This window comes from Apteryx rowi, unplaced genomic scaffold, assembly GCF_003343035.1.
Source record: "Apteryx rowi isolate R43461 unplaced genomic scaffold, aptRow1 scaffold_50, whole genome shotgun sequence".
In the NCBI taxonomy this organism is placed as follows: domain Eukaryota; kingdom Metazoa; phylum Chordata; class Aves; order Apterygiformes; family Apterygidae; genus Apteryx; species Apteryx rowi.
Window position 1 is genome coordinate 3,084,680 of NW_020450761.1, and position 27,561 is coordinate 3,112,240.

Here is a 27,561-nt window from a genome sequence, read left to right on the forward strand (position 1 = left end):
GAAAACAAACCCTTGGCCTACCACTACCCCTCCACTCCAGGGAGATCTCCTCCACTAAGCCTCTCCCAGATTCAGTATTTTTACGGTAATGGCCTGGTGGGCAGAGACAAAGAAAGGCTTTTAAAATGGGCTGCAGCCTCTGAGATCCAGCAGTTCTCCATGCCCCGAGATGCTCCCACATGCTTTTAGGTATACAGAGAACATAGGGTCAGACACTTGCTGGGAAAAATCTACTTCATAGCGTGTTTATTTTTAAGATACAGGTAGAAAGAGTTACGGCTGAAAGTAATTTAATTCCACAGTTATCTCCACTAGACATCACAGTTAGATGGGAAGTATTCCTGGATTTCACTGCTAACATTTTGCTGTATGATTTGGGGTCCACATCCACTTGATTACATTGGTGAGAATCAGTCCACCAGATTCAGTAGAGCTACTTGTGATTTATACTAATACATTTTAGAGTTGGACAAAATCCATGGCACGTATTCTCCTAGTTATAAACATATCTGCTAGTGATTAGTTACTTTTCTGAGCCTGACAAAAGAATGAATTATCTTTGATGGATGAAATGTCTTTTGAGAGTCATTTGAAAAGCACTCATGCAGCTTGTAGTGCTCCAATTATGACAATCCATCCAAACCCTTTAATTTCAGTGTTCTCTTACTCGTGGAGCTGAAAAAAAATCATCAAGCAAAAGGTTGAAATTTTCTCCCCCAAACCACCTTCTTTCTTGTTGGCAGCATGAATGGCAAAATTATTGCTTAAAGAACATTTCTATTCAAGTCCTTCCCACTCCAGCCTGCTCAAAGCTAATGATTTCTGTGTTTATAATAGGAGTGAAAAGCACCAAACGTAAGAGGTAATGCTGGTCAGTATTACTCAAGCTTCCCAAATACGTTAGTTCATTTTTTTGTAACCCACAGCAACAGATACAAAAAGAATGGAGCTGTACTGCACTAAAGCCCTAAGGGCTTGTACAAGTAAAGAAACATTTTTGTTTCAAATGACAGGAGGGAAGACTCTTTCAGCAGAAAAAAAAAAATACTGTGCCRAATCACAGCAGCAGCAATGCCTTCTGCTGCGTACCTGTTGTCATTCTATACAGGAAACAAAGTGGGGAAAACAGGATGTGCAGTAACCGACAGCATTTATTTACTGGGGCAGAGCAGCATGTCCTAACCGTGCTCACATGCGCAGGGGCAGAATGTGAGCACCGGGGAATGCTCCACCCTGAGTGCAGAAGTAAATACCAAGAGAAAACTATTTATAGTAATTGTCTTTAGCGTGAGGAATGGTATTGACTTACAAGAGAAATGGTAGTGGATATGACTCCAAGAAGCTTTTTTTGCAACTTTGAAATGGCAAAATCTACCTGTCCTTCCATTACTTTTTGTTGAACTATTTCACTTGCAAGGCAGTTCCTGTTTTGGTTAGAGATCCCTCAAACCAGTRACTTCAACCATTAGGAATCCAAGTTAGCCTTGTTTAAAAAGATAGCTTTGAAGCTATCAGGAAGAACAGTCCCCTTGCAAACAGATAAGCTACAGCACTCTTTATTAGAGATTAAGCAGCCTTGGAAGACAGGATTGAGAACACACCTGGAGTGTCACATCAGCCTTATTTCTAATGCTTTCATCACCTTGGCTTCCTAAGTCATACCTTCCTTGACTTTGTTTTGCTGCATTAGAAATACTACTGTGAAAATCCACTGTTGAACAACCAGCACAATGGTGCACAGAGTGATCATAACAAAGAAGAAAAGTTATTCTAGATAAAAAACAAGTATTGTCCTATCTCAGCAAGGACATGTTAGAAGCAGAAATAAGGAGACAGTTTCTTCTATTCCTTTCCTACATCTCCTGCATGTAGCAGATAMATTTATACAAATGAAGCTGTATCACTGTGGAGCCCCACCGAACAACTCAGCTGGAGTAAATGTATACATTCAGTAGAAGGCTTAGAAGGAAAAAGGAAACTAAAACGTGAGATAATTTTAAATCCATTGCATTCTGAAGCTAGACCCAGGTGAGTGTTTAAACTGTACGTGACTAGGTACTTCCAGAGTGCTTGCTAAATTTTGTGTGCCTAAGTCACGCTAAGGGACTGCCAGTTTCTGGAGGATGGACAGTGAGAATTCAAACCTGCTCCCTGCTTCCTATATCACCTACTTGTCAGATATTGCAACAGTCTCAATCCAGTGCTTGGTGTTAGTGATACAGAAAACATTGCTGGCACTGTTAAGCAGGCCACAGTCCCATTTGACAGCRTGGCCATCACAGTTGCCTTTGAAAGGGCTCTTCCACACCATGATATTTTAGAAGCTTGCTGCATTCCCCCTGTACTGCTACAATTCTACATATCCCAAATTTGGGGGGGGGGGGGGAGAAGGGGAGGGAAGGGTAGTGAGTACCAATGGTTAAAGGTATGAAGGGCAAACAGGTGAATTGTTGACAGCCTCTATTGCTGCTGTAATGAGAGTTTTACAGTAGAAGTTATTTTTATGTTGTGTTTCCGTTTCATAGACTGTAATGGTATCACAGCTTCATTTGCTCACCCCTCTGATGGACTTAACAGTTTGCCAATTGTTTGGCTTGGTTCCTGTGTAATGCAAATTATTTCATTATTTGTTGGTTTTATTTTGCTGGGGGTTTTTTGAAGTTTTTCCAATGTGCCCTCATTGTTCCCACTAGGTGGATGAGCTTTATGAAGCCTATTGTATCCAAAGACGTCTCTGTGATGGTGCCAGCAAAATGAAGCAAGCCTTCGCGATGTCTCCTGCCAGCAAAGCAGCTCGAGAGAGTTTAACAGAAATCAATAGGAGTTACAAGGAGTACACAGAGGTATGTCCTCCTCTGTTTGCTCTTTCACTGATTGAAGTCCACAGAAACTTTGCCACTGATTCCATCCAGATAAGAGGATTAGGAACAAAAGTCAGTGAAGAACTACTACTTGTTTTTCCTCTTCAGACAAATACTTAACCATTCACAAAAATGGGTGACACAGGCCCAAGGAGTTCCTTGAAATAATAGTGTTTATGTTCTACAAGACCAGGGTTATACCCTGGAACTGCTGCACAAGAACAGAGGTTTAGGCATGCCCTGAACCCACGTACGCTCCAACCAGGTCCTCCCCACCCTGCAGATTTCAGAACGGCAGCTTGCCTGGAATCCATGCATGCAGAGACATCTGCTGTATCCTAGCCAACTTTACTTGCTCTGATCAACGTCCATTTTATTAAACAGGAGGTAGATTAAGAAGGGTCTAATACTATTGCAAACAACACAGCACGCAACCTGTGGCAACCTTCCTAGACCTGAAGGAGGAACTGGAGGCAGGCCAGTAGCCATGTCCCACAGTCTTTTTCTTAATGTAGTCCATATTTCTTGACAGACAAAAAACATGCCGAGAACCACTTTGGCAAGGAGTTCTTGCTGGCACATGTCCTGGCTGGAGAGGACTGCAACAGTGAACAGGTTACTCCAAGGGCCACAGCTTCCTTCTGCCAACGTGAGGATTRGAAAGCAACAGAAAAAGATCACAGAGTTACATTCAGCTTTGGTGCTAGCAGGCACAGCTTAGCTGCCATCTTTAGGGCCAGATCTAGCTAAACAGCAAGGATGACTCTGGCATTTTGATTTTACTCCAAAATATCTTTTATCTGCATGATAGAATCTTTTCTTGTCAAATAGACCTTAAAAAACAAAAAGCAGAGGGTTTGTCTGACCTCTGTATTCTCTCTTCCAACTCAGAACATGTGTACCATAGAAGCAGAGCTGGAAAACCTATTGGGGGAGTTTTGCATCAAGATGAAAGGTAAGTGCCTTTTCACCTTTCCCTTCTTCCTGCATAAAGAATAAACCTCTCTGTGCATGTTACCAAGAGCATTTGCACAATAATTTTAGGTGTACTTATGATAGGTTTGGGTTTTCCCCCACTTACACCTACACCCAGTGGAACAGATCACRTAGCTAGGAGCATAGAAGTTGTACAGAGAGATTTTCTGAGATGATTCTTCTCATTTTGAAGGGAGATGGGCTAATTAGGCTCCCTCAAACACTCCTCCCTATAGCCCAAGCAGTTCGGTTTCAAAGGCAGCTGTACCTTTTGCCTCTATTTCCATAACCCTTTAAGAAGATAACTAGCAAATTATGTCAGTGCCTGTGGAGCTGAAGTTCCAAATCCTTCCTTAATTTGACACCAGCTGTTTCCAAGTCCTTTAGTTTTGCCGATTCTGACTGTAATAATTTCTGAGCAAATGTAAAAAAAGCAAAGAACTGGGAGTAGTTTACCACTGAAACACCTAGATAGCTCAGGGGTGGAATTCATCTTTCAGTTTTATTCCTTGTGTTTATAACAGAGGATTTGGTGGGTTTGAATACAGTGGAAACAGTTTTACCTGAAGCCTGCTTTAATGACATAGATATACTTTTAGGTGATCTTAGTGAATCCTTAGGTATTGTAAATGCTGTTATCCCTTTAAGACTAAATGTCTCAAATAAAAAATTGTGGGATTTTTTTATTATTATTATTATTATTCCATTACCCTCTTCAATCACTGGCATGAAAATCATTCTGTAGAACTAAATCTTGATCTAAACATACATGCACTCTATACTCACAATTTTTCGCTTGAAATCTTGATAAGAGTTCACTAAAAAAAAGTAAAAAACAAAAAACATTGATATTGGACTATTTGAGCTCACAAGCCTTATAYGGGGTTTTGCTTCCATCTGCCCTGTCAGAGATGTGAATGGACTGTGTCCAATGGCTGCAATACATGAGACATGATTTAGCTTAGATCAAGTTGAAATAGCTACTTCCTGATCCTGTAATAGAGAAACCGAGCGCAGCAGCTATAGTAGCTTAGCTCACTCTAACTCCACACCACAGCACAGTACCTCGTGTTTTAAAGCCCCCACTCTTAGTTGGTGGAAAGGCAGTCAAAGATGCATAGGCAGAAATCAAAGTTACTAGGTGGCCTCACAGAGAAAGGGCCAGCTATTTCTGTACAAAGACCTACAACAAAACAGCCRCATGGACACACTAAAGCAAACACGAGGCCACGCAGTGTGGAAAGGAAATTGCGGCAGGCCGTGTCCTAGGAGCGTTTCCTTGCTTCTTGTAAACACAGTGCAATGTTCAGTTTGCGGCAGCACAAGCTGCAGTGGACGTCACAGTATCACACATGACAAGGGTAAGAAGTCTTGTTCCTTCTCTTTGGTATGCCCAAATCCTCCAGCAGGGCTCAAGGGCTCTCGAGAAGCCAGATACTGCCCTCCACGTGCAAAAGCAGAGAATAAGCAGAGGACAGCTACTTCAAAATACAGTTCTTATAACAAGAAGGACCCCCAATTAGAAAATAACAGTTAAAGAGAAATGCCGTATCATTAAGTATTCTTTAATTAAGACATTTAAAATTGCCATCTAGATACTTTTTCTTAGGAATCTTCAGTCCAGCCACTGTTATTGCTAAAGCTTGCAAAACAGCTCTAGCATTAAGTCTACAGATCATGCGGTGAGCTTCCCTCTTACGTTATACTGCAGCATACCCAGCTAACTTTAGGATCTAATGGTGAAATCCAAGTACTCCTCTCCCAAAGCTGATCCATTCCTAGTCATTCCAGTGCTAGTTATTTTTTATTTTATATCCTGTCATTTTCACTAAAAGCAAGCCAACCTACACAGTGCTGTCAGGAAGTAAAGGGCCTACGCTGTGTTTTTATGATTGATATTGTTTAAAAAAAATCCTAATCATTTTCCAAAATACGGATAATAAGGTTGCCAGCAGGTTCAGATTATTGTTCAGTATTAATTAGCTGTTGAAATTAAACAGGGGAAACCCAATGCGGAAATTTAGAAGTCCCTGTATGGAATCTGTATATCCTGTTATGACATATAGGGGAGCGCCCCATACCCATTTGAAGCGCAGGAACAGCGGAAGGTAAAATGTCGAGCCATTTCAAACAGGTAGAGCAAGACATTAACCTTGAGAAGAGCACAGGCCCCTGACTGGTAAGGGGGACCTCAAAAGAGCCACCATTCCCAGGCAGGCCAGACCTACCATGCACGTGATGCCAACACGCAGCACTGACACCATGGTCTCTGCAATGCCGAGCCCAGAACAAGCATAAAAGCCCAAAGTATCCAGCTCCCTGCACAGAAACAGAGTTGTAGATACTACACGAATGACCCAGGGCCTCCTGACCCCTCCAGATGGCCCTGCTGATGGAGAAGGCTAATGCACTGCTGCCTTACCACAGCCACCTAATGACACTATCCCCTAATGAATTACACTGACCTCCCAGGAGCAACCGCCCATCCCCTCTGCATTACACATCTCAGATGCTGCTGTTACACAGCTGTGATATTTAGAGTGGCATGATATTTTATATATATATATATATATATATGGTATGCTGTATGACATTGGCTCTTGCTGTACATTCAGTCTGCAAAGCTGAAGAGCCATTCAGTTATCCAGAAGTTGTTTCCTATAGAAGTACACAGTACCCTGTAATCAAGTCACTATTTAGCCTCTTCTTCTTCAGGCTAAAGAGATTAAGCCAGAGTTGACTGCTGCAAGAGCTCATTTCCAGATTTACTTCCCCCTACTGCTTCCTTTGTGTCTCTTTGCCCAAACCTCTGCTTGGTCAGGCCAGACACTTCTCACAGATCTTGATCCAGGACAGTGTGCATGTGGTTTTGAACCACGTTTCCCCCCMCACACACACCCCCATCCACTGAGCAAAGAAAGGGCCTTTTATTTTCCTCAGATACTTTCAGTGAGGTGTCCCAGCGGAGATCAAATTCACTTATAAAAGGATGCCTAGGGAGAGAGAAGCAGCAGTGGAGTGCTAGTAAGTTTAAATTATTTATAAACAGTAAATAAATTAGAAAGGAATTGGTAATATGAGCTCTGAGCAAGGGCCTCTTTGTTTTGCAAAGCTGCAAGATGACTGAAGAAAAAATTTTCTGATCAAAGAAACAGATTGGCAGATCACAGGGACAGGCCATAACTGGATGCAGGAATCCAGGTGATCCAGCAGTCCACCTAGTAGGACTAAGTTAGTCCAATATATAAAGCCAACACTAGGGTTTAGCTCACCTGTGTTGATTTTAACACACCTACACGTTTGGCCAAGGCATTTTATAAAAACAGTAAGACCCACTGGAAAGAACAAAGTGAATTTTTAAACCAAAACAAATGCAATAGTTACCCAATGAAGAGATCTGTGAGAAAGGTAAGATTCTCCTGTGGAGAATGAGGACTTGGTTACTGAAAAACCATCAGCTGCACCCTGTAGGAAAGTGGCTTGCAAGGCCAGGAGAGGGACATAACCGGAATTCACAGGGAGAGGGATGGTAACTTCCCTGGGAGCTCCGGATGGTCACAAGCCTCATGCAGCTTCCCATTTCATATGTGCACTGTCAATATAGAAATAGCATCATCCCTTCCCCCTTTACAAAAATCAAGCAAATACATACCCAAACCAGTGCTTTGCTGCACTGCTTCTCCCCTCTCRAGGGGAGGCTGAAAGGATAAATCTCTCATTACTGATGTCAGCCACGTTTCTTAATGCACTTTCTCTTGAAAGATACTCAGATACTATGGGAATGAGCATGATATGGAAATGCCAACAGAGGGAGGCTCTCTCACTTGCCGTCTCTGTTAAGCARTCCTAAAAAGGAGTCTGTGTTACAATTTGTAACTCAGTCCGATTAGCATTAAACGGCACGCATTCATCATCGGCTGCCCTACACCTCACGATAGGAAGGATGTTAAGCTCGGTCTCCAAAGCCAGATGATGCCATGAAACTTTATTTTTCTTTAATTGTTATATAGAGACTTCTTGCTCTTGTGCTGGTAGGGAACAGCTGGAAAATGTAAATTCTTGAGATGCAAGAATCCAGAAGGCAATGAATTTGTGGACAGAAGTTTTTAAGCCAGTCACGATTTGCGGGTGGGGGGGGAGCGGTCTTGGTTTTCGAAGGCGTGGGGATGGCTGTACCCGTGTTTTCTGCACTAGCATAGGAAGGGGGCTTAAGGAAAAAAAAATAAGCCCTCTCGGGCTTCCCGCGGTGGGGCGCTGCTGCCCCCTGCTGCCGGCCGGGGCCGGGGGGGCCCTTCTCAACATCACCCCTACATCTTTCGTTCTCAGGTCTGGCCGGCTTTGCTCGTCTGTGTCCAGGAGATCAATACGAGGTATGTCTGTGATCTTTTTAAGGTTTTATTTAATAGGAAAAGAGCAAAAAGGAAGATAGATTTCCATCACTTTTTTTACCTAGCAATGATTAAAGCTCATTAGCATCAACACTCCAAGAAATAGCTATTATTTTCCCTGCATGTTCTATGAAGAACTTTCCTGTTCTCTTTATATCTGCCTATATCAGGACATATGCCTGAAGACCTGAAAATTATATAAAGAGCAATGGATGACAGTTATTCAGAGAATTACAAGCTTTAAAAAAAAAAAAAAAAAAAAAAAAAAAAAAAAAAAAAAAAAAAAAAAAAAAAAAAGGACACAAAAAGACACACACAACTTATTTTTAGCTGTGTTCCAGAAGGAGGGCATGCTTCTGTCTTATTCTTGACAGGCATTTCCACTTCCGCTGAGAAAAAGCATCTCCCCCCTCCCAGCATGCAGAGCAAATGGAACAAATCCTCGCCAGCATCTTTTACTGGACACACAGGTTTTACTTCATCATCAAGTGGAGTAGCAGAAAGACAAAGAATAACCATTTCCTGAGATGCAGATGCTGCACACTGTACAGTCGTATCACTGCSTAAGGTCACTGCACTGTTCCAGTGGAAAACATCAAGAGCAGATTAATTAGAGAGGGATTAAAATAAAATAAAAAAATCCAGATCTATCCAGAACAAAGCTAAACCTGCAAGAAGTTTAAAGTGGCTCAATTATGGATTCTCCGCAATCTGTACTTCCCAGATATCTTGATCACCAATTCATTTGCTCCCCTTCTCACTCTCTGTGACAGGTCTCCCCTGCCAGTTTCCACCCCGACAAGCAGCCTGTGCTTCCTCTGTGCGGGCAGGATTGATTAGTTGATGCTGCTCTCTCCTAGCCAGCCGCTCAGCTGAGAATTAACTTGCTGCTCTTACCACTTCAAATCGTGTTGTTACAGTACGGGTTTCATTAATTTTCATGACCACCTGGCCAAAATCTTGCTCTGTGTCAGGTTTCCCCACCGCTGGCAGTGGCTGGCAAGGCCGCTGAAGGAGGACGGCTGACAGCTCACCTGTCCTCTCCTGCCCAGGAAGGCAGCACGACCAGGAAGCTGTAGGTGTTATGGGGGAGGAAGAAAGAAAATTAATTCCTGCTGCCCCTCCTCTTCTCCCCTCACTGCCACTTTCCCTGTAAAGAGAATTAAAACTCCTGCAGCTTCTTTCTTATGAGTCATCTAGTTAGATGTAGATGAAAGCTGGGGCAAGGCGTGCGTTACTGAAAGAAGCAATTAGGAGAGCTCAGGGGCAGAGATCCTGCAGGACAGATTTTTCTTCTGACTCGCTRGGAAGCAGAAGGGCAGCGTCTATACCACTAATTCTTCCGACCCATTTCAGACCCGTTCCCCAATTCCATTTACGATATTTGTGTATTGAGAAAACAGGTTTGTCAAGAACGTAAAATGGCTTTTCTTTCTCAGATTTTTATGCGTTATGGTCGCCAGCGATGGAAACTGAAGGGCAAAATAGAGGTGAATGGTAAGCAAAGCTGGGATGGAGAAGAAATGGTTTTCCTCCCTCTCATCGTTGGACTGATCTCCATTAAGGTGAGCATGCCAACTCCTTTGCCTGCAAGCAAGGCAGGAATCGAGGCTGCCTTTTGGCGCACCATTTGTCATCAGCAAACACACAGAAGCAGGTCATTACACTCTGTGGAAATGAGCCATCATTAGCATTTCCAACACACCTACTAGAATTGAGCAATACAATATTATCCAGTCTTAAATGCTACAAGGCTGTAACCGGTTTGGGAGCCCAGTGGGAGGGCCTGGCCTATATTTCCCCAGAGGGCGTCATAACCTTACTAACACAACCCTTGGCCAACTTGGCTCTTCAACAACTGATGTGTTTTGCAGCAAAGTAAGAGAGCACTAGAAACCTGTTTGCCAGCAATACTAAGGCAAAAACAAAAACAACCTCAAAACAAAATACCCATTCCTAATGAGTCTGTTGTTACTACTCAGATAAGAGAATGGTATCTGTTAAGGGTGGAGAAACACAGGCACCTATAATTTGAATGCATTTAAGAGCCAGCTGGGCATAAGCTGGAATAGTCCAGAGATCCAGTAGAGCTCCACCCGTCTGTGCTGCTAAGTTTCTGCTCACAAGACAGAAGCCTGTAAAAGAGTCACTGCAACTCTTCTGCAGCTTTCTAGAGCACAGCAGTTCCCAAGATTTCTTAATGCCTCTGGCCTCTTCTGCCCTCTGATTTCTGCCCTGTCCCAAAGGGAAAGAACCACTCATGCAACTCCAAGCAGTCAGCAGCAACTTCTCCTCCCCACACACTGCATCCTCCCCACCACCGCTCCATTCCCTCAGGCCTCTCCACACAGCTTTCTCCTGGCTGAAAGCCATGTTCTTTCCTACTTCCAACATACTTCCAATCCAAAGACACCTGTTCCCTGACCCCCATCTGAAAATTGCCACTGATTATATGCCAGACATCCCTGTTTAGGCAGTTTAAACAAGGGAGCATCTCAAGAGGCTCAAGGGAAACGTCCCACTTAAACACTGCAAAGCCTTCACACATACAAAAAGCAAGTAACATCAAAACCACCAACAAAATAACCTGGAACGTATGAGACAGTAAGTTTTCATAGAAAGTCAAGTTGTGACACACAGTGAGTGGCTCTCCTGAATCTAACAAGATGGCTGATAAGGTGGGAGGTCAGTAAAGAACCCTTTCTTTTAGTAAGTGAGAGTTACAGATATATTAAAGTTATTATGTATATTCTCACCCTTTATGGACTCTCTACAAACACTTTCACATAAAAGATCCAAGAACTGACTTTCAAGCAAATAGCCAAAGGTGTGTTTGTATATAGGAGCTGCATACATAACTGTCCCTCTGAATTTTCAGATGAATATATGTGTAACTTTGGATAGTCATATGTTCTGCTCTTATTATAAAAACACATATGCAGGTGGTTTTTCATTAGTAGATCTGTGGAACTCCTCAAAGGCCGTTGCAGATGCAAACAGTTAAATGGGTTCAGAGTTACATGGGACAAATACATAGAAGAGAGCTCCTTTGGGAGTTACTAAGCAGACAAACTACATCAGGAAATACCCCAAGATGAAAATTGTCAATAGCTGAAAGAGTATTAGAGGGAGAAACATCAAATATGCTTTCCCTGTTCTTACTCTTCCCTTGGGGTCCACTTACAGTCACTGCAAAAAAAACAAATACAAGGCTAGATAGACCCTTGGTCTGAGCCAGTATGGTTGTTCTCTTCTGACACCCATAAGAACACAAGGAAAATATAGAAATTATGCCTGTGTTTTATAAGCACAAGTATATGCAACTATGCATTTGTTTATATGTATTTTCTCTCAGCTAAGATACAACAGACACAATCATATTTTGAAGCCTTTTAACAAATGGTCCAGGCAAGAAAATCAAAACCACTGACTTGTAATTAAGAACTACAATACCTTGTGTGGTGTCCTAGATACCCAATTCTTTTCTCTTGCAGGTCATAGAAGTTAAAGGACTTGCTACTCACATCCTTGTAGGAAGTGTTACTTGTGAAACAAAAGACCTGTTTGCAGCTCGACCTCAGGTGGTTGCAGTAGACATTAATGACCTTGGCACAATAAAGCTGAACCTTGAAATCACCTGGTAGTAAGTAAAACTGGCTGGTTGGTCACTGGGTTAAGGGCTTGTAAAAAAAGCTTTAACTAACAGAAGAGGTCTATATGGACTCTTTACTTTTTGTTTCCTGGTAAGACAAATGGGGAAGGAATTGTGGCCTGAGTTTGGGAGACTAGGAATAGTTTGTGCTTTGCCATAAGCTCCCTGTATTATCTGTGACAGATTTGTTTGTGCCTAGTTTCTTCAGCTGCTATAATAGGGATAGTGAGCAATTACATTATAAGATATATAAAATAGATAGTGATGAGAGGTCATATAATTGCCTAAAATATATACTTCCCCCCCAAACTCAATAAAGGAATAAGATTGAACCCTCATATATTCATTAAAGTTTTTAATATTGGTGTAAAATTCAGTGGAAAAACTCTGGATCTACACTAGCATAGCTAAGATCAAAATTTGGCCTGGATTTAAAAGCTAGCTTTTATGGACTTGATATGTGGCTTCAGGATGATGGGAAATCTCTTAGTGTTGCCTGTTTGCAGCAATAAGCATAGGCTGATAATGTTAAGATTCATGCCTAATTCTCACAGCTCTTTAATGAAGTAAGTAAGTGTCATTCCTTAAAGAAGCATTGAACCTTATAACTTTTACAGTTGTTTATGTTATTTCTTATAATGCAATAAATGTGAATCCAGCCCTAACACCTACCGGTTTCCTTTATAATGCAACAGCTCTAGTAATAGTCGAGCACCTTTCTCATTATTATGTATGACAGTTGTCAACTCAAATCCAACAATATTCTTCATGTGATAAGAGTTGCATCAGACTATGCTACATAAATGATTTCTTAGAGTAGAACACTTTTATCAGAAATGAAAATGCACTTCTGAGCATGTTGTGTAATTAACAATGTTTTCTTTTAAAGACTTCAGTAAAAGAACCGCTACCTCTTGTTTTTGATGTGCTWATAAAGTGCCTTTTCAAAAATCTTTTCCATGGACCTGAAATTCCTTTTAGTTCAGCCTAACAATTTTTTTCCTGCTTGTGTGTCTGTAGCCCATTTGATGTTGAAGACTTGACCCCCTCCACAGGAAATGTGAGCAAGGCATCTGCTCTCCAAAGAAGAATGTCCATGTACAGCCAAGGCACTCCAGAAACGCCAACCTTCAAGGACCACTCATTCTTTGTAAGCTCTGTTCAGCTTTGTGTTTTTATAATGAGAAACCCTAGCACCGTTCAAACACAGCAAACACTTCATTGCTTTACACATATAAGCTTTTCTCCCTGGTTTCAGCAGGACACCCTTGCAAATACTTATAAAACAAGTGCATCACTAGCTGTTAATCCTGAAAGAGGGTGACGATGATCCTGTACTCTTTAAAATGCTCTATCGCCAATTATTGCATACTGTCACACTGTCATGCTATGAAGGTTCGATAGCAACGACTGAGACAGTAATATAATAATAGTAATAATAAATGTTTATTTCCTCACACAAGTTCTTGGATTAGTAACATCCATTAAAATAATGCGATTACTAATTTAGAAAGGATAACTCGAAACTGTCGATTACTGCGTTATTAATTGGAAGGACTGCTTATCCCTACTTGAAAGCTTTCTTGTTCACTCTCTTAGTGAGAGGACTCTCAACCTCGAGGAGTTACCTTAACCCAGCGACCCAGGAAAAGGGGAGGGGGGGGGAATACTCACGGTCCAGCCGGAGAGGATGATCAGGTCACGTTCCCGTCCCTGCTCAAACTCTCCTGGCTCCCAAGTCTCTTTTTATACGGCTGGGGCTCTGGGCAAACACTGCTTTTGCTGACTTTTTGCGAGTTTCACAATCACAGCACTGTTGGTCTGCTTGGGGGGACCCTGCTRGCRAGGCAAGACCACAACACCTCCGTATTGTTTCTTCCCTCCCCGGGGGTCCGTGCAGATTCCAGGTGGCAGACCTCTTCAGTCTTGTTAATCATTTCGCAGCCTTGCACATATCAATCCTTGCACATATCGCATATCGGTTGGTAGACTTCTTTAGTCCTGTTGACTCCTCTGTTCAACAGCTTTGCACACAAGATGTGCCTATCAGTTCTTTTGCATATCAATTGACAAACTTCAGTCCTGTTAACTCTTCACTCGCCCGTCACATACTTACAGTTCTTGCTTGACTGCTGTAATACTTGCATAATCTTTTTAAAATATGTGTTCATTTTGTAACAGTAGTTAAAAATAATGTTGCTGTAATGGTTGTTTAATCTATCCCATGGTAACATTTGCCCTTACAGTGAAGATACTCACAAGGTGCTCTTACATTTTGCATGAATCAGATTCTGAAGGCTTAATCAGGACTGTATATTGAGCTGAATAGGTCTTCTGTACAGATATGAATTTTACCTACAAGTGCTACATCTCATGCCTGTCATTTAAGTACTTTAGTACAAAGCATCCAATTAACTTGCCCTTCCTCACACCTTATTTGCTGTAATTGTTGAAGAAATGGCTGCATCCTCTGCAAGAGAGGCCAAAGCTGTCAATCTTAGATGCTCTGCAAGAAACTTTCTTTGACAAGCTTCGGCGCAGTCGCTCTTTCAGTGACCTGCCATCGCTCAGGCTAAGCCCAAAAGCAGGGCTAGAGCTATATGTGAGTCCTGGTCTTCGTTTGGTGAAGGAGTCTTTTGGTCCCTATGCATCTGCTTTTCCATGCATGCTTCATGTGTTGTTCTCTGTTGCAACTCACTTTTGCTGATGGATTAAAGGAGAGAAGATGACTGTGAGCCCATATTGCTCACATTAAAGCAAGGTTCCTCTTCCCTTTCACAGGGATTTTGATCAGAAGCCAACTATCTGTGGGTGAAGGGCAGGACAGGAATACAAGCCAACACAATATTTGTAAAAGATGGCCTGCTACAGTGATTGATGTTCTACATTTGCCTAGTAATGAGACTTTCAGTGGTAAAAGAGAAGCTAAAAGCATACCCATTTGGGGGATAAAAGAAATGAACCTTTGAACGTAGTTATGGTTAGGGAAAAAAGCTGCTAATAGTGCTGGGAAAAAGATGCAAGCTTTGGACACTTTAACCTTATGAACCTTGCCAAAGTATGAATGCCTACAGTTCTTTCCAGCAAATTGTCAGCAAAACAGTAGTTGCCTTTCGTCTGTGCTGTGTGTTTGCATGAGTGTGCCACATAGCAAAGGCTAAAAGTTACTTCRGAATCCAGCAGTGTGAAATTGCAGGCTTTGATGTATTACATTCTGGCTCCAGATAGAGTCTGATATTTCCCATCCTTATTGCTTTTCCCTTTTTTCTCAATTTTAAAAATTGCCTAAAATAATACTTGTACTACAACTCTGGGATGGTTCAAACTTGATGACAGGGAAGAAGTCAGCAGCGAGATTCTCATACTGTCCAATGTGCGGTAAGAGAATTATACATAAGGTCCATTAAAGTAAAATCTATTGGTCAGATTATCATGGTAGGTTGCARCTCCTGCAGTGAGTTTTCCCTGTACATCACTCAGAGATATGAACATATGTAACTGAGATATGCTTGATCAGTTTGGGTCCCTGTAAATTCTTTTTATTTTCTAGATCATCAGTGTCCTGTCAATACACCACCACACATATTCTGCTGTTTCCTTTCAGAAGGAAACTCATGCTGAACATGAGTTCTGTGTAACTCATGTTCAACAGTTATTAGAGCCATGCCATATGCAGAAAATACTTTCAACAGAAAAGAAATAGTGTAGTAATCTGACCACTAAAATGCTATAATAAAAAAGAAACTATTGGAGCAACCAATTGGAGCACCATTGGAGCAACCATTGGAACAATGTTTTACATTTTAGGGATTGCTACTTTAGAAGTTAGAAAATAAACACAATGGAAATTTATAATGGGTCCAAAAATGTATACAAGGTAGCTTAAATACAACCCCATTAAAAAGATACATAATCCATCAGGAAGCAAAACAGYGGAATGGAATTGTTGACTGAGTCAATCTGATAAGACATGCAGTTTTTGGATCTTTGTTTTTGGGATACACTTATTAGAGCTCTCAGCTTACCCTGCCCCCAAAGAGATGCTAAAACCAAGATTTCCAGTCCTGCCAGGGCAGGCAAAACTCCCACTGAAATCAGGAGTTCTGCCAAATGAAAGCAAAAGTTGGATTTGAAATACTTTTCCCATTTCTCAAGTCTCAAGTGTTTCTTTAATTTCTTTCCTTGCATTTTTCTTTCCCAGCCACAAACTCTTTTTTTCCTCTGTCTAGTGCTACATGGAAAACATGTTCTCTATTTTAACAAGTTTCTGTTATCTTTTCAGTCGAATTTGCCAGATGATGTCTTTGAAAATGGAACAGCAACCACTGAGAAGCGGCCTCTTTCTTTCACTTTTGGCGACCTGCCTTATGAAGACCACTTGTCCCCTGCCAACTCAGCAGAGTCCTCTTCTGCTCATATCAGTTCCAGCCCTGATATCACGGCTACCCCCGCCCAACACCCAGCTCTCAAGTCCTCCAAAAGCTCAAGCCTGGACTGTAGCAGCACTGACTCCTGCAGAGACTCAGTCCCTGAGACTAGGAACCTGAAGTCCCAGGGAGAGGGAGCAGTGGTTGAGAACAAGGCAACTCCAAGGGCAGCTTCTGAAGATTGCCAAAAACCCTCCAATGCCGAGAGCGATAGTGTCTTTATAGAGACAAGTGTCCCGGTGTCTCTCCTGCAGGACACAGATGAAGGTTCAGAGTTAAAACCAGTGGAACTGGATACCTATGAGGGCAACATCACAAAGCAGCTGGTGAAAAGGCTTACGTCAGCAGAGGCACCCGTGACCCCAGAGAGGCTGCCGTGTGAGGGATCGATAAGTGGGGAATCAGAAGGATATAAGTCTTATCTCGATGGAAGTATAGAAGAAGCTTTTCAGGGGCTTCTCTTAGCTCTTGAGCCACACAAAGAGCAGTATAAAGAGTTTCAGGACCTGGACCAAGAAGTGATGCATCTGGATGACATCCTAAAAGTGAGTATGTTTTCGGAAAATACTACCCTAAAGAAAATCTGAGGGGATAGGATCTCTTCTCTTTCATCGCAAACATCAAAGCAGGGTGTTTGGAAATCAGTAAAATTCCTCAGTAGCAATAGATTTGCTCCTGCCTGGAGCATCCTTTCACAGTGTTGCTTTTCAAACTTTTGTCTGCAATGCGCTTACCATAACCTTATATCCTCAAGCAATGGATCTATTAAACTACTCAGCACCTGGGGGCAGCAGAAAAAGGTCTCATAAAAGAGAGTAATTAAATTCTATCCTTCTCTGCAGAATCATTGTGAGTCCATTGCTTGTGCCATGCACGAGATCAGACTATAGCCAACCTTCTGCCTTTAAAATCTGTGGCCACATCCTCAGTGGGTGTACTTTGCCATACCACCGCTGAATCCAGTAGAGCTGTGCAAGGCTACACCAGCTGAGAATCAGGCCTTGTAGCCCTAGAAGCTGAGTTTTCTAAATTGCCAAAGTAATTTAGGAGCACAAGGCTCACTGAAGATTGCCATTCACACATCACCTGGCTTTTTCCAAGCCTTTTCCTTTATTCCCTGTCAATTTTTAAATGATAGACATCCTGTCATTACACCAAGATGGACAGAATGGGTTTTTCAATAAGAAAGAAGAAAAGGGCTTTGCATGTGTGTTGTTAATATGTTTACTGCCAATCATTGTGACTTATATCTGCACCATAAACAAAAATTCATGACACAGTATTGTGTAGAGTATTATATGGGAAATACTCATTTCAAATGCTTCATATTCATGTGCAGGTTGGTCTGCTAGTCATTTAAGCTTCACTATTTAAAAACACAGCTGAGAAGGAAAGAAGGAAGCATTTATCCTTCTGCGTTACCTTTTTTTTTTAACTTGGTTTATATCTTTGTTTCCATTGGTGCTTGCAGCTGCATGGTATTTTCCCAAATTAAGTACTTTTTAACAGCCCACAGCCCCTGCTCCTTGCACTATATCCCAAGSTGGTTCAGGCAGACAAGGCAACCAGTACTATTATTTTTAAATTTCTTGGCTGCTCTGCAACTTGTATAAAGATATCAGCTATCAAAACAGCAGAAGGGCAATAGAGAGTGTTTACTGATGTTCCTTTTATCAGAAGGTACAGAGAGACAGACATGGGAGAGAGGGGAGGGAAAGAGAAGGATGGACAAGTGCAGACAAGATTCCTGCACACTGGAGACAGCCACTTCTTCCAGATCTGTTTTATGTCTCCGTGTGGCCTATCGATTAGCTTGCAGACTGACACTCAGCATCCCCAATTCTGAGTGCCCAGGCAATGCCGGGCTCTACATGCAAAAAGGCTGAGCTGGAATCCCGCTGTGGCTGAAGAAAGCTCTCTTGGCCATATCAAATGGGAAGAGAAAATGAGAAGCCTATATATTGCTGTTTGCTTTTGCCTGAAGAAGCTGCACTACCAGCCCTGAAAGGAACAGTAGCTAAGAGTGTCAGTACCGCAGGGGGAGCAGGATACAACCCCTACCTATGTCACAGGGATGAAGTGTTTGATCACTTAATGATTGTACCGTCATTTTAAGGTGTAAAACATCATAAATGCTAACATATGAAAATTATAGATGTACGAATGAATTAGAAACAAACTCCATGCCTCCTCAAGCTCTAGAAGAGTTCACATCTGGCCTTGAGTCTGAACTTGAATGCCAACTCATTTCTTTCTACAAGCTGAGTCAAAGTCCTGACTCTTACTCAGGACTTGAAGGTTTGCTCTGGAACTGCACCTGTGGATCCCGGCTGTTTTGATCAGGTTATCAYGTAGTGCCAGGGGTGCAGAAGTCATTGCACAAACCGATGGAGGTGATCCTTCGAGTAATTGATTTGGCATCTGATCCTGCAAGATGACCCTGAAAGCGACTCTGTGGGCATGTCTGTATGAATCACCACATGGGACCAAGGCCTTTGATACTTCTTACAACAACAGCAAGGCTTCAGCCACGTGTCTTCCCAGCAGTGCGATAGGATGGTTTCCTCCCTCTCTAGCACTGTTAATTTCCAAGTTACAGTATTGCTTTTTTCTGTCACTTAGGAATCTCTCTGCTGATGCATGACTGCCTTTTCCGTAATGAGCCTTGATATTATGTGGTTTCAAAGCCCACAAAAGTTCTCTCGTAACATGCATTAACCTGCAGATATGGGACCAGATTCATTCCTGGCTAAGCTCCACTGGAGTTACACTAGGAATAAATCTGATAGTATAATTGGATACATGTAACTAAGCTTCTGTACCTACAATAGCAATTATGGAATGTGCTTTCCCTTTTCAACTTTCAGTGCATTAATTGCCATGTCTCCTTTTGGAGGATGTTGAAAGCTGTGTCACTTGGATTCAAGATGTATTTCTCATTTCTATAAAACACATTGAATTTTACCTTTGAGGGTTTTGCAGGCGGAGGGGATGGGATGGGGAGGAAGAAGGGAAGGGTTTTTCAGTTCTCAGATACTGATTGTATATACTATGAATATGAAGGTTTGAAACAAAACACTCAATAAAATGAAGTTTTGAAAATAAAACGAAGAGTTTGAAAGTTTTAAGCTTTATCCTTTTTTTTTTTTTTTTACTAGTAGATAATATTTGGGGTTTTCATTGGTTTGTTCTGCCTTTGCAGTGCAAGCCAGCAGTAAACCGAAGCAGGTCCTCCAGTTTAAGTCTAACAGTTGAAAGTGCTTTAGAAAGCTTTGATTTCCTGAACACCTCTGACTTTGATGATGAGGATGGTGGTGGTGAGGAGGTTTGTAATGGTGGAGGAGGTGCAGACTCAGTATTTTCAGATACTGAGATTGAGAAGCATAGGTAAGTTTGTAGCAACTGCCAGCTGTGCTTAAGCAAAACTGATGTACCAGCTCTTTGTCACTAACAGGGGATTCTGGTGCACACATTATTCAAGGAAGACTAAACTAAATCCTTGAGGAGATTAYAGGGTCGGAGGGTTTCCTGTGGCTGCTGCATACAAAATCTTTAGCTTCCAGGATATTTTTTTCCTGTTCAAATACGTACAATCTATCCCCCAAAAGAGAAGGGTAAATTAAATTAACCAGACATCAGTACTGGCAGAACCTCTTCCTTGACATAGGTTTGGACCTGGCTTTCCTTGGTTTGGATGTAATTACTAATTCCTCTGTGGTTTTTTCCCCCCCCTCCCCTTGTCTTTTCTCTCTAGCCGAATGAGTCTTTGCAGTGGATTAAGCTTGTCAGTAACAATAACACAGGGCCAGATTTAAGCAGCATGGTGTAGGTTTCCTTTGGAATGTAAGAGTGATGACTGGTACTCTGTTCATGGCCCTGCGTGTTATGTGCCCTTTTTTCATCACTTCTGGTCTTTCTGAGAAAAAACAAACCAAAAAAAAAGCACCAAAAAACCCTGTTTTGTTTGTGCTGTGGTCTGTCATTGCCATGTGACCTAAAGAAGCTGTGTTTCAATCATTAGATCCTAAAAGCATGTCTGTGCCCTCAGAACTGACACGATGTCCAGCAGGTACCCGCGTGGCAATGGAACTGGAAAACAGAATAGAAGGACGGTTCCCTAAGGCCCCACACTTTCTTTGAAGGGAGCTATACTTCTCACAGCTTATCATGGCCAGTTTAAAAGGATTTCAAGTACAAACAAGCAAGCACCATTCAGTTCCCATCATCTCACTGCATATTCTCTTCCCAGATTAAGACTTGGTGGGAAGAAGAACTTGGAAAATTATGTGGCTTGCTAAACTGTCACTCTGAACTCAGCTCAAACTGCATTGATTTAAGGATCTGGCTTTAAGCAGGCACTTTAGCATAAATTTAGTTTAATCGGCAAAAGTTTTAGTTAGTTACAAACTAACTTTGAGTTAACTAAAATTTTTAAGTTAAACTAGAAGCAAAAATTTCATTTTTTCCCCTCTGGCTCATCCCTAGACAGCGCAGATTCCTGCTTCCAATTTTTGATGTGTGTGTGACTCAGTGAAAAGACTGAAGGTGTTCAAACTTCAACTTGCAGCCATATACACTTGCTTTCCAGGGACTGAGCCTGGGCTTCGCATTTAGACATAGGGAGGACCATTTGTACAACAAGACAAAGCTGGAAATAATGATTTAAAACACAGTGAGAATAGCTTTATGCTCTTACAGAAACTATTGGCAAACTTAGCTGTTCACATTGTGCCTAAAACAGCATATGAAAACATCATGTCTCTTACTCCAGCAGTGGTTTTCCTTTCCTTCTACACTGAGCATTAAATTTGGCACCAGGAAAACACCAACAGATTTGTTCTTAACAGCTTAATGCTTGAGATGGCACAAACTGTAATGCTGCTTAGTCCAGGCCAATTTGGGAAATAATTTATCTACAGATGGAAGAAAACATTTTCACCACCAAGCAATAATAATTGCAGGTTAGAAAGACTTGATGGTGAGAGTATTGCATCGTTCAAGGCAAACAAGTCAGGGCACCATGGAAGAAATTTGTCCTCTCAGTGCATACAACTGTTCTGCGCTTAGTTGAGGATAACACTGCTAATTCGTGATATGATGTATTCATTAAACGGTTTCTGGCTTATCAAGGGCTGTTTGGTTCCAGATCACTGCTTTCAGCAATTCTTGCTGTGCTTGTTGCTAGTCACTTTGAGTGAATGTGTGTTTCTGTCTGCTAAGGAGGCGCTCAGCCCTTCACTGACCTCCCTCCCTTAACAGTTACAGGCCAGAGCACCCCGAAGCCAGAGGCCACCTCAGCGAAGCTCTCACCGAAGACACGGGGGTTGGTACCAGCGTTGCTGGCAGTCCTCTTCCACTGACCACAGGAAGTGACAGCCTTGATATAACCATAGTTAAGCACTTGCAATATTGTACACAGCTCATTCAGGTATCAGAGCCAGCTCATTCTGGGCATATATTTTTAATCTTTCCTACAGGCACCTGTGTGCCAATGACATAGGGCACGAGCTGGCTGCCAAGGTTAGCACTGCTCATGGGAGGCAGCAAGAGCTCAGGGCTGGGACAGTTGTAGCTGCCACTGTGAAAACCTCTCCAAAAGCTGCTCCAGTGACACCTCTCATCCCAAATTGGAAAAGTCTCTATTGTTTCAGTCCTGGCCCATCTCAGAATAGATCAGACATACAAACTACCAGGCATTTTTAAGATGCCACCCAGTAAGAATGATGGGCAACTCGCCAGACCTGCTTCCCTCAGGAAACAGGCATTGCCAGGTGTTAGAAATTTCCACTGGTTTCACCAAGAGATCCTCAATGAGAGCGGTTCCCTGTTAAGTCAGTTCATGTCTTCAGAGGTAAATTAAAAGCCCATGGCTCCACTATTTACTTTAACAGAGCCCCAGACAGTGATGTTTAAAAGCAAAAAAGTATTTCTGCATATGAAGTGGAGAAGAATCTCCATTTAAAATTGTCCATATGTGGAGTCTAAAACAGAGTGGATGCATGACAGTCTCTGTGGAACATCAGAATTGTCTATCCGTGCTCATGACTGACTAGCACAACCTTTCAGCGGGGTTTTTCAGAGCCTGAACACAACAAATCTGATTTTAAATCTCTAGCAAGCTGCTACAGCAAGCAGGGGCATCACGGTTTTCCTGCTGAATCAAAACATACTGCAACTTCCTTATTACAGTTTGACTTTCCTGCGTTAGATATAATTAGTATTTATTTCCAAAGGCCCCACTGAAGCAATGCAGAGAAATCCTCATTTCAGTATCCTTAGTGCTGAGCTAGATGCTGCTGCCTCACAAGTACAAGAAGAGGGCTTTGGCTTAAATAAAAGAGTATACAATAAATATACAGGTGGGGGAAGACAAGGTGGAACTCTCTGTCCACACACTGAGCTGATTTGATATGAATAAGGTGGACAGCTGAAGAAAATGCAGATCTCAGCAGCAGGAAATGTTAGCATGGGAAAAGCACCAAATTAATAAAGGCACCTGGGTAGTTGATCAGAGCTGAAACAGAGCAGAAAGAGAGTAATTTATGGTCTGTTTGCTGGCAGATGTGTTCTGAAATTCCATAGCCTATATTATGCAAAAATCAAACTAACAATATTTTCTGGCCTTAAGGTTCTCAAAGCTGGATTCCTTTAGCTTAGCAGAGCACATAAATCAGAAATAACTTATGCAAAATGGTACTTGGATACTTAAGTGCCTGGATCTGGCTGTAGATACTAAAAATATAAGCAGTAACGGTTATCAACAGGGACCATAAAATATCACAGAGACAAAAAATATTTGAAGTTAAGGAGATTCCAGACGAATTTGCCATTGCACTTTGTCAGGTGCCAGGAATTTGGGAGGGATTTTCTTTTTCCTGAATTTTTCCAGTTCAATAATTCCTTTTCCTCCTTTCCCACTTGTTTTCATCAGCAAATTGTGTTCTCCAGTAAAACACCATTTGTAGCAAGAGACCTCCTGGATAAGCTATCCAGGCAGATTCTAGTGATGGAGAATATTGCGGAGATCAGCAGTGAGAACTTGGGAAACCTCACCTCCCTTACTGATGGTAAGAGACAAGTTAGGGGGTTTCCTTCTGACATGGATTTGTTTGGATATGTGTATCTGCTTAAATATTCATTGTACAGAGCGCACTGTGACTACAGCAAATTCCACTGTAGCAAGGGCTGACTCACAGTTACGAACAGATCCTGCCTCAGTCACCAAAGTTGGTCAGAGGCCTTATTCTAGCCTAAGCACTGGTATCCAGAAATAAAGAGGGCAGAAGAGAAAGGAATATGGGGATCCTAATCCTGCTTGATGTGCAGAAGATGGACAAAAGGAATTGCTGCAGTGGGGAGGGGATGTTGCCATTCCAAAAGAGCCCAATTCTCTCACCACCTCTCTTTCCTGAGGAAAGATGGGATCTGCCTTATAGTATTGGAGATATAATACAACTCTCTGGATGGTTTATCCAGAAGACTGTTTTCAGTCATCTCAATAAAGAACTATTTGTATGGCTTTTGTTGCATTTATTTTCATACCTTGGATGAGTTTGACATACACTCAGTTACCCATCTTTGTGAGCACTCTGGCAGGATAGGTAAATACACCTTGGCATTTTTTGTTTTTGTGAAATCAGAAAACAGAGGCAAAGTTGAATGACTTACTCAAGGCCACAAACAGTGCTAGGACAAGGATCAGCTCCTGGGTCCCAGTCCTGTGTTCAGACCATTTGCTATATTCCCCTAGTACTTCATGGTATTTAAAAGAATGAGACATCAGTGCCCTGAACTGGATCAGGAACAAATTTTCTCACATCCTACTGTGGCAAACGGAAGCAACACATTACAGTCTTGGGGTGAACACATGACCATGCACTGTGAAATTAATAACACAGGGCAAACTACCAAACAAAACTGTCAGTTAGTGAGGTCAGTAGTCCTCCACACTTACGATATTTTATTTTTAGGAACACAATGTTTTCAGCATGACTTTCTTTCACCATTCATTTTGTCTTCTTCTCTAGCAATTCCAGAGTTTCACAAGAAGCTGTCATTACTGGCTTTCTGGACAAAATGTACTGGTCCTTCAGGAGTGTATCATACATCTGCAGACAAGATGATGAAGCAGTTGGATATCAATTTTGCCACCACTGTGAATGAAGAATGTCCAGGGCTTGCAGAAACAGGTACAAACTGCTGCAAAAAAAATTGTATTTGTCATTAGAATGGAGACAAATTGGGTATATTTGTTTTCTGCTGGGCTTTACTCAACTCTGGTTGCTTTTTTCCAACCCCATGGAGGTCTGTTTGGATGTGGCTCCAAGATTTCATCTGAAAATTAATGCCACAGCTCTTCAAACAATTTTGGCCCCAAATAATTAGATTGGAATAGGAGAAAAAGGTGAGGTCAGCAGCAGAGAAAACATTGTTTTAAGGTTTATGAAGTAATCAGAAAGTAGATTTATTCCTAAATACAGGTTAGTAGGCAATTCAGTGAAGCAGGAATCCTTTCACCTAATTTTAGGTATCTGTAGTGTGTCTATGTTAGGGAAACTGTTCAATCCAGCGTCCTCAACAGGGTTCAACTCTAGGTTTCCGCTTTATCCAAAAGATACAAAATAATTCTTTATAAGATGATTTTATTAATATTACAGCTTGAGCTGGGTGCCTCCTCAGAGGGACCCCAAATGGAAAATTCCCTGAGTATTTATACCCCTATGGGTTAAGCTCTTTGTCCATTCTCCGATTTGTTCCACCAACGATTGCTCGACAAGTAGTAGCTTCTTCGCTCTTGGCTGGTTTCCCTGTTGTCTCCAGGCGGGGTTATGGTACTCACTTACCATTGTTGAAGCTGTTTTGTTACTTTCTAATCTCCTTGTTCCCTCCTTGTTCAAACTGGCTCAAACAATTTAGGGAAAAGTTCAGCGATGTGCAGCCTTAGGCTTCAGTAAATTTAGCTACTAGTGCTAAGCAAATGCTATTATATCCAACAGTCTATGCCCCATTACAGTTCATTTGGATCAAATCCATACACAGTAAAGTAAGTTTATCTGAATATAGTTTCCTATTTGGAGTGGGATGTACCACATCTCAAACTACAGTAATATTGGCTGGCTCTCCATGGGCTATAATGGGAACATAAAGTGACTTGCTCAGATATGAGCACCTATGTTGGAGGTGCCTACACAGGATCGTGTTTTCCTTCATGCTCCATGCTATAGAAATCACAAACAGTGTATCTCAAGCTAGCCTTCTGCATGCCACACACTTATATATGAAAATAAAAATAAGCAAAACCAAATTCTGCTTCTAAGCAAGTCTCCCCTACTTCAGTGGCATTAATGAGGTGTAATTGGGCAGTGCATGTGGATATGTGTTTAGGGATTCACTATACTGCTTGGTTAGGAAGGACACTGTATTGGATAAGAAGCTGCACTGGCCTTGCAAGATCTGGTTTCAATTCTTAGTGCAACCCAGAAAGGAGCATGGTCTAACTTGGGCTTCCCTGTCACCTGTAAACTGGCAGAAATTAGTCCTTAGCTCACGATGATATTATCTAGGGATGAGGGCTAGACAGAGGGAAAGTAGCTGTGCCTATAGTTGAGATTAGAAATGTTGGGAGGTATCTGGCTTTGAAAATACAGTTCTTTCTTTTGGACTTTCAAGTGGACTGTGGGATTTTGCCATCAGTTTCTGTTCTCACTAATACATCCTTTTGTCTGCTGCCTGCAGTCTTCAGAATTCTGGTGTCTCAGATCCTGGACCGAACAGAGCCCGTCCTCTACTCCAGTATGTCCTCAGAAATCATAACAGTCTTTCAATATTACAACTATTTTGCCAGCCACAGTGTTAATGACCTTGGAAGCTATTTGCTGCAGCTTGCAAAAGAAGGTAGGATATATAAATTTTAAAAGCTAAAGGAGAAATATATTGATGTCCTTCTGAGGTCAGCACAAAACAGTTTGGCCCTTAGCTTGATTTTTTTAAAAGAAGTGGGAAAGAAGGCAAGCAATTGCCTTGGACGCTATGTATGGCTGCACCTAAACAGCTGTACATATCAAAGAAAGAGTTGATGCACTCACATCCTCAGTAATTTCTATTTCCATATTAGAATGGGAAACAATTATGTTGAAAGAGTTGCTTTTTAGGAAATGGCTGATGCTACTGGGATGGGCCCCAGGTCTGGGAAGTTTGCTGTGCTCATGGCTTTGATGGAGTTCCAATCTTTCATCATCCTTTATGGACAGATCATCTGAAGTGTTGAGCTCTTCTCAGGAGCCAAGGGATCTCAGCACCATAGTGTTTAGCAGGCTCTGGCACTGAGATCTAAAGAGGGAAGCAGACACTCCACAAAGCATGCTAAACTTCAGTTCCTGGGAAGCAAATTTTTCTTCTTTTCCATTTGAAAAAGTTTGAGGAACCTTGCCTAGTTTCCACTTTTATTTGGACATACTGGAGAGCTTTTGCTAAAAAGCCTAGAGGGGAAAAGGCATTTCAATTCACTTCTGAAATACATRAGCCCTGGCTCTGGTGGGGGACATCAACCTGCTTAGAAAAAAGTGTCACAAATATGCTCTGAAAGTCATTGTACTGACTAGAATACTGGGTTTCACTTGCTAGGGGGAGAATTTGCATTTTCCAGCAGAACTGAAGATTTGATGAGTAGGCACATAGCATATCTCTGGGTGAGCCTTAGTGTCCCATCTAGCTCATCTATCTACTCGTCTCCTTCTCCTTAGGAAGGAGGTCTGAGAAGCCCAGCCCACCTTAAAAGCACACACATCGCAATGCTGACAATTGAGGCTTTTTCATCTGTCCTTCCTGGGGGTAGTAAAAATTGAGGATTGCTAGTAGGGAAAGGAGCAATCTGAAGTACTGAGAGGATAAAACAAGTAACAAGGACCTTTCTTCCTTTTGCCATTTCTAGCCTCTGTGGTTCAGATGCTGCAGTCAGTGAAAGATGGGAAACTGCAGCAGAACATGGCCAAAATAAACTCTAATAACCTTCCACCACAACAAGAAGTATTGAGAGCTCTGGCTTTACTTCTAACCGAAAATAAAAACGAAGTCAGTGAGACTGTGGCATCACTTTTGACAGCTACAACAGAAAACAGGCTCTTCAGGGAGAAGGTAAGTGGCAGAAACTCACCTATCACCTAAGGGACCTGTATAATCATGACATCATAAATTTCTGCCTGTAGGTTTCAAATGTCTACATGTATAAAATAATTTCTCCAGATTTGATTTAAACTGAT

The 27,561-nt window shown here is 41.8% G+C and overlaps 1 protein-coding gene across 2 annotated transcripts in view; it reads left to right on the forward strand.

Annotated features, from left to right (window-relative positions):
- Window positions 1-27,561, forward strand: part of RIPOR2 (RHO family interacting cell polarization regulator 2) — a 76,185-nt gene that overhangs the window by 41,588 nt on the left and 7,036 nt on the right. The window contains exons 7-20 of one of the 2 annotated variants that reach the window (XM_026079744.1): window positions 2,694-2,843; window positions 3,394-3,510; window positions 3,753-3,816; window positions 8,163-8,206; window positions 9,664-9,789; window positions 11,719-11,867; window positions 12,897-13,026; window positions 16,159-16,848; window positions 19,506-19,690; window positions 21,563-21,731; window positions 23,235-23,370; window positions 24,331-24,492; window positions 26,039-26,197; window positions 27,234-27,436. In XM_026079744.1, coding sequence (XP_025935529.1) covers window positions 2,694-2,843; window positions 3,394-3,510; window positions 3,753-3,816; window positions 8,163-8,206; window positions 9,664-9,789; window positions 11,719-11,867; window positions 12,897-13,026; window positions 16,159-16,848; window positions 19,506-19,690; window positions 21,563-21,731; window positions 23,235-23,370; window positions 24,331-24,492; window positions 26,039-26,197; window positions 27,234-27,436 — 2,484 coding nt within the window. The remainder of the gene's footprint in view (window positions 1-2,693; window positions 2,844-3,393; window positions 3,511-3,752; window positions 3,817-8,162; window positions 8,207-9,663; window positions 9,790-11,718; window positions 11,868-12,896; window positions 13,027-16,158; window positions 16,849-19,505; window positions 19,691-21,562; window positions 21,732-23,234; window positions 23,371-24,330; window positions 24,493-26,038; window positions 26,198-27,233; window positions 27,437-27,561) is intronic. The other variant, XM_026079745.1, reaches the window with a different exon arrangement.